This window comes from Panulirus ornatus, chromosome 39 (genome assembly GCF_036320965.1).
Source record: "Panulirus ornatus isolate Po-2019 chromosome 39, ASM3632096v1, whole genome shotgun sequence".
Classification (NCBI taxonomy): domain Eukaryota; kingdom Metazoa; phylum Arthropoda; class Malacostraca; order Decapoda; family Palinuridae; genus Panulirus; species Panulirus ornatus.
The window spans coordinates 13,254,202-13,261,271 of NC_092262.1; the positions used below are offsets into that span (position 1 = coordinate 13,254,202).

General features: G+C 35.6%; 1 protein-coding gene across 1 annotated transcript in view; it reads right to left on the reverse strand.

Annotated features, from left to right (window-relative positions):
* The window catches only part of LOC139761228 (dnaJ homolog subfamily C member 2), a 49,552-nt gene extending 44,558 nt beyond the window's left edge, over positions 1–4,994 (reverse strand). Inside the window, exons 1-4 of the mRNA XM_071685271.1 lie at positions 4,805–4,994; positions 2,622–2,809; positions 842–917; positions 400–608 (exon numbers count right to left, since the gene is read on the reverse strand). Coding sequence (XP_071541372.1) covers positions 400–608; positions 842–917; positions 2,622–2,809; positions 4,805–4,868 — 537 coding nt within the window. The 5' untranslated portion in view covers positions 4,869–4,994. The remainder of the gene's footprint in view (positions 1–399; positions 609–841; positions 918–2,621; positions 2,810–4,804) is intronic.
* Between the last annotated feature and the right edge of the window lie 2,076 nt (positions 4,995–7,070).

A 7,070-nucleotide genomic window follows, 5' to 3' on the forward strand; every position in this document is an offset into this window, starting at 1 on the left:
GACCTTTCTGTCATTTCCTCTGGCTGCTTCATTTGTCCTGGTTCAGTCCAAAGACAGTATGTCACCCCTATATACTAAATTGCTCCATTTCACATAAACAAACTTACAAAAATAACTATGATAATAGAAGTCAACATGAACAAAGAGAACAAGAAAAGAACCCACAATAAAATAATAAGGTGAAAGCCAATGTTTCAAGTGACCAATGCAGAAGAGGAAATCATCTTGAGTAAATTCTTGCTCCAGACCACTCCTCAGTTGAACCACATGCTCAACTCATCATCATCTTCTCACAATTATTGTAATCTTTACTTCAAAGACCAAATTGTATTTAAATCCATCTGGTGTCTACTCAATCTCTGGGACAAAAGCATACAGTACTATCCAATTTATACAAACCTCAAAGAAATGAGCTTTGTTGAAAGTACTAATTACAGGTACATCATCGTCAAATTCTGGATCAACAGAATCGTATGAACGACGTTTCACTTGGTCACCTAGTATCTCATAGGCTTTTGTAATACATGTGAAATAGTCATCATCATCCCGAATCTCCTCTCCAGCTCCCCTCCTTTTGTCTGGGTGGTGTCGAAGAACCATCATGCGATCTGTGAAAATCACATCAATAAGTTAAACAGTCTCTACCACCTCAATATAATGATTAACTCTCTCCCCTAAGATTCAAAATGTTTCTCAGCCTACATCCCCAAAATCTAGTTCTCTCTAAAGTGTTACTGATATTACAATTCTAAACCTAAAACTATGATTTTAAGGAGATACCCACATGTATGACCATGCATGTCTTTCGCATCTCTATGCTGGCCCAACATGGTATACTTACATGCTCTCTTGATGTCTTCATCTGAGGCCTTGTATCGGTATTTCTTTAACCCTAAAACTGCATAGTGATCCTGGTCCTGTAATGGAAGTACATGTACAATACACAATAAAATAAGCCTGAATTCTGAAATGCAAGCATAATACCTTAATGCTATGTACATTTAACATTTCAGTGCTTTGTAATCCCACAGTTACTTACAATTTCCATTATTCATAAACACTGATGACAGTAAAGAGAAACATGAACTTCCATATTTACAAAAGCACTTCTTGGTTGCAAACTCGGTCAACTCACACCAACTCCAAAAATAAATAAATCTGAAACATTGCATCTCTGTCTATCCATCTCTTGGGTAGCCTACCTCTCCTCCTAATACCTCCTGCTGTATCAATACAATATACATCTTTTGACCAACCTATCATGTACAATACATTCCACAAAACCATGTCACTAAGACTTTGATATATTTGCCCCTCTGATGATATTTTCATTACCAAATATTATACTTTTCAATTATTTTCCCAAAATCAAAAATCAATGGCTTGAATTTACATCGTATTTCACCTTCAAACCAGAACATTTAAAAAATTTAGGGAGACTTAATACTGGTAAAAAAAAATTCAGTCTGAACATCTACATCAAGAAACCCTCCAAAACCTGAATGTCTGCACATTTTAGATAGCAACCATTCCATACAGCAGTGTTTTGTACTTCACAATTACCTCTGCTATTACTTAGGTTTTTGCCATTGTTCTATCTTTATCATGGGTTCCAATAAGTATCCAGCAAACACCTCTTCAACTTCTATGTGACTACGAAACTCTACGTTAGGCTGCCCTTATGCAAAGTACATTTGTTTGAAGTAAAGGAAGAATTACGAGTAAAATCAAATACCGTAAATGCTCATAGTCCATATTTTCATATAAATATAGTAACAATAACATTACAAAATATAACATTCAAAATATACAAAATATAACATTAAAAAATGATAAAAAATTTCAAAAAATTAAGCAAATCATTGGAGAGAAGTATCTATAAACTTGAATAATCCTACATACAATGATGGGCGGCAAGGAATTCAAACTAGAAATCTACTTGTATATATATATATATATATATATTTTTTTTTCATACTATTCGCTATTTCCCGCGATAGCGAGGTAGTGTTAAGAACAGAGGACTGGGCCTTTGAGGGAATATCCTCACCTGAACCTCTTCTCTGTTCCTTCTTTTGGGAAAAAAAAAAAAAAAAAAAAAAAAAAAAAAAAAAAAAAAACAGAGAGAGAGAGAGAGAGAGAGAGAGAGAGAGAGAGAGAGAGAGAGAGGGGAGGATTTCCAGCCCCCCGCTCCCCTCCCTTTTAGTCACCTTCTACGACACGCAGGGAATACGTGGGAAGTATTCTTTCTCCCCTATCCCCAGGGAATTGATATTCAGCATAATGCAAAAATTAAAAACTTAGAAGACCTCAGTTATTGACAAATTCAAAAAACAATGTTGATTATATATATATATATATATATATATATATATATATATATATATATATATATATATATATATATAAAAATTAGCAATATACAGCATTCAACATTACATTCTGGTTCCAGTATAAAACATATCCACAAGTTGTATCACAAGACTCACATGCATGCCAACAACCTGCACTTTACAAAGCCCAGAGTATTTTTGGCTCCAGGTTTGCAAAGCAACATATGAATGTTTGGCAAGCCAATATAATCCCAACCACTTTGAAAAATAAACTATTCTTGTACTAACCTTCCAATCTGCTGGGTCAAGTGATCTCAGGTACTGAATATCATCTTCAATTTCTACCTCTGGCCCCTCCTCTCCCTCACTCTCCTCCTCACTCTCCCCAGCAGAGGAGATGAGATGACCACGTAGCCGGCGTGCCTCATAAACATGGAACCAACGGCCGACTGGCTCTACTTCAACCTGTATTAGAGCTAAAAAGAAAAGAAAAAAAAAAAAAATCACTTAAACAGCCATACCTGCACACCACGTACCATACTATTAATCTTCAGGTGTGGTACAACTTCTATCAATTATAGAGTACATATTTTTTCTATTAATCATAAAGCCTTAAAAGTTGTGCATTTCAAATCAATATAAGCAGTACACAGTTACTTTCTTCCTAATGCGTTGTTATTTACCACCTTTATTGTCATTCAACATATAGGAACTGTACAGACTACAGTACAGTACTTGCAATACATAATATTCAACTAACTCATAACCATGTGAAATCAATTATCATTTCAATAATATAGCATATATAAAGAAGCTATAATTAAGAACAGAAAACCTCAAAATTTATCAATAAGCATGCTGAATTATAGAAGTATAATTACCATTATAATGTTAAGAAAGCCACACATAATTGAGTATCACACTAACTGCCAATGTATATCAACAAGCAACAGACCAAGATGCCCAACCTCTCCAAAAGCAGCTTATCCATGTGACCCCAGCAGCAGACCAATTCAATGTTGGTACAACATATTTCACCAACACATCTTGGCTCATAGAGGAACTTAGGCAAGGTTTCGAAAGGGAGGTTCTGCTGATTTTCCACAAGTGGTTTTCCAAATTTTGCTTTAATCAAACATGCCATTTCTCTGATATACATAATCCCCATTATTATCATTATTCAAAAAAGGTAGTTTACCAGTTCAGTACCACACAGAAACTAACATAGGGAAAGGGCTAATTCTGCTTTGTGCTTTATAGTTTGTGGTAATTACAAAAATATCTGCGGAGCTTGTTTTGGAGCATTAATTTTAATGAATAATACTTAACAAGGTGATAACTGGTATGTATAAGAGGGAGCATGTGCACTGAAAGCAAAAGTAGGCAATACACTTGTAAATATGAACAAAATCTATAACAACCTCACCTGGTAAGTGCAATGATAGAAATAAATGTTGGTCTACATCATGTTCCACGCTGACAGTGAATTCTTATGTAAGCATAAGTATATTTGAACATAAATGAAAATTAGGTAACGTTTTTGTAGGTTCTATTTTTTTTTTTGCATGTGCATTCTCTATTTTTAGTTTGATTTGCTCTAAAGTGATATATACTCCAAGATATACATTGTCACCTTATCTAATATTATTCAATAGAATATATAATCACAGCAACCAATATAACACACCTAAAATATGAGCAACGTTTCCTAAAGCTAGCTTTGACGCAAAAATAAACTGACAACAATGAAATTATCAAAATCTAACATTCCATTTCATTTTCTGTAACTCTTAATTAAATCCTCTAATCCCTAAACTAGCAACGCAGAACAAAATCATTCAACATCTACGGAAAGTTACAATACCGAGCAAAAGTGCTTTTCCAATTCTGCTCCCTTCTTTCTAATAATCTACCATTGCAAAGAAAAAATCATTAAAATTCACAGCTCTTTGTACTGCAAAAGCTTAAGTTATACTTTATGCCTTTAAAATTCAAATCTAGTGTTGAAGTGTGCCTTAAAAAAGGATATCCACATCCCTGATCTTCATAACCCTCTGCAGTTTAAGGTCTTCAGTTAACATTCAAATTGCAAGATGGAAGTAAGGCTAGGGCACTTTCCAGTTCTGGAAATCAATATTGCAACTGAATCTTTTCATTTTTGGCTTTATTTCAGGTTCCTTGCGAAGGTAAACCTAACCCCCATAAAAAAAATCGATTTATCACTAATGCAAAATTCCCAATCGGCATTTCCAACAGGACCACAAACCAATCTTCCCCAATCACCTACTACAGTTTCCCTGGGATGAGTAAATCATTATTACTACTCGGACTATGTTCCTCGAGGTCATGCTAGACGTGCAGACCCAAAATCCTTCCCAGGTAGGCAGGCCTGACCCGGCCATGGGGGTGTACCATGTAGCATGATCACCTACATCAACCATCACTGCCCTCCACTCGACCATTATACTCACGTGTGAGCCGCCTCTTGATGATGATGGAAACACTAGAGTCCTCTGTGTCCATGTCAGCTGTCATAATTAGATGCTAATGTTTCGGCAGCGCCACAAAACATCACACATTATCTGATCAGGATACAGAGCTGGGGCGGAGGCCAGGACACACGTGCACCGCTACAGAAAACCCAGCCATCATGTTCCCTCCTCTCAGGGGAGGTTATTCTAAACCCCCAACCCTCCCTCCCAATGTACATGCTTTTCTATCTTTACGCTTTATCATCACTATTTACTGTCAGATGCTGGTAATTAATATAAAAAAATAATTGTGACCCAGTTAAGGTTGTGTAGCCACACGATAATTATGGTAATTGGGCCTATTCTCGCCAAGAGTTGAGAGAGAGGCAAATGTTTGGTTATTTATATATAGATGACCATAACTGGATTATTCCAGTAAAACTGTCTGACCATCTCACGTAAAGAAACGTAAAGATATAAAGATATGATTAACATACTAGAGAAAAAGTAATATGGTTCTTGCATTGTATCAGGCTACATGAGAAGCTCGAACTGAAATGCTGTCCATTACAGACAAGTGGAAGACCAATTAACAGCCTAACAGCCAATCAACCAATTAAGTATCAGTCTGTACACGAAGACAATGAACGTTTCTTCATGAGATCCAGTACCAGTGTCACTAGAGGCAATAACAAAAAGCTGGTTGGAGGATAAAGAAAAATACTAGTGTAGTATTTAAGGTGGTGACTAAGCAAGGATGATTGAGATTATTTTTACTTCTAGAAAACTGTGGAAACATTTTAAACGAACTACAAGAGGCAAGTTAGGTCAATATCCGGGATATTTGGGGTCAATTCTACATCAATAGGAATTTCTTCAGTGTATTTCCTTTCAGCTTAACACACCGTACCCGCTCCAATGATTACGAAATCAAGTCGTTCCTAATGTCCTTTCGACACCATAATGGATTTCGTTATTCTTACACCACGAATGAAATTTAAACGAATGATAGACCAATAGATGAATGAAATTTAAACGAATAATAGACCAATAGATGAATGAAATTTAAACGAATAATAGACCAGTGGGTGATCTCTCAATAAATTTAAAATGCTGGCATTAAATGTTGGTTAGATTACTGACGTCATCAGTCATATTTGCAACATAGACGATTATGATGAACATTCTTGATATACATATCTATCTGGTAGTTTTTCTGGATATACATATCTATCTGGTAGTTTAGTGTGAAGAGAAAAACATCGGAAAATGAGGATAGGGCTTCCAAGTGTCGGGAAAATGTGGGAGTTTAACGGATGTTAATATGAAGGGCAATACAATGTACCTCGACAGTAGGATAACGTTGGCTGCTGCAGGATATGGGAGTCTAAGGTCATAACCAAGTCATCAATGTACCTCGCTTGTGGTTAATGTAGTTATGATAACTTTTCTAGGCAACGGTGCTTAAGTCAAGTTAGGGTGGGTTTCAATATATGAACACGGATAGGTTTTTTTGGCTCTAGGTTTCAACCCGGCTAGGATTTTTGGCTATGTTCCTACTAGCCCAGGTTTCAATCTCGGCTGTTATGAAACCAGCCTTAGTTTCATAAGTCAATCTTATGAAACCTGAACTTGGTTTCATAAGTCAAAGTACGCTAATTTCGATCATAACTAGGTTCTTCATAATTATTACCGAGTTATATTTTAGCAAGTTCATGTCAAAGTACGCTAATTTCATAATTATGACTTATCTAGGTTTCATAATTATGACTAGATTAGGTTTCATAATTATGACTTGGTTAGGTTTCATATGTATGATGTCTAACACATTATGTGAGACTATATAAGAGCAATATCTCTGGCCACACCAACTGAGCATTTGTTACCGTGATTATATTGACGTAATAGTAACGTATTGTTAAAGGAGTGAGGTGTGGTAACAAAGTACTAAGGTTTGAGGTATTTTAGGTTGTGAATAGTTTGTCGTAATATTGTTATAAGAAATTACAGTTGTGAATCTCACCATCAAGCTTAACAATGGAAGAAAAGTTGGCTATTTTCAGTTTATGCCACACAACAGTTAGGAAACTTTATATAAGTATTCAATATAGTTTATTTGTTGAAGCTTTCTAATATATATCACTGAAGGAAAACCTCAGTCATGTGTGCGGTGGAAACTGTAAAACATACCTTAAGTCCTGTGGAAAGATTTACTTACAAATGTACAACTGCCATACCCACAGTTATGTACATGTACTTTAAATTT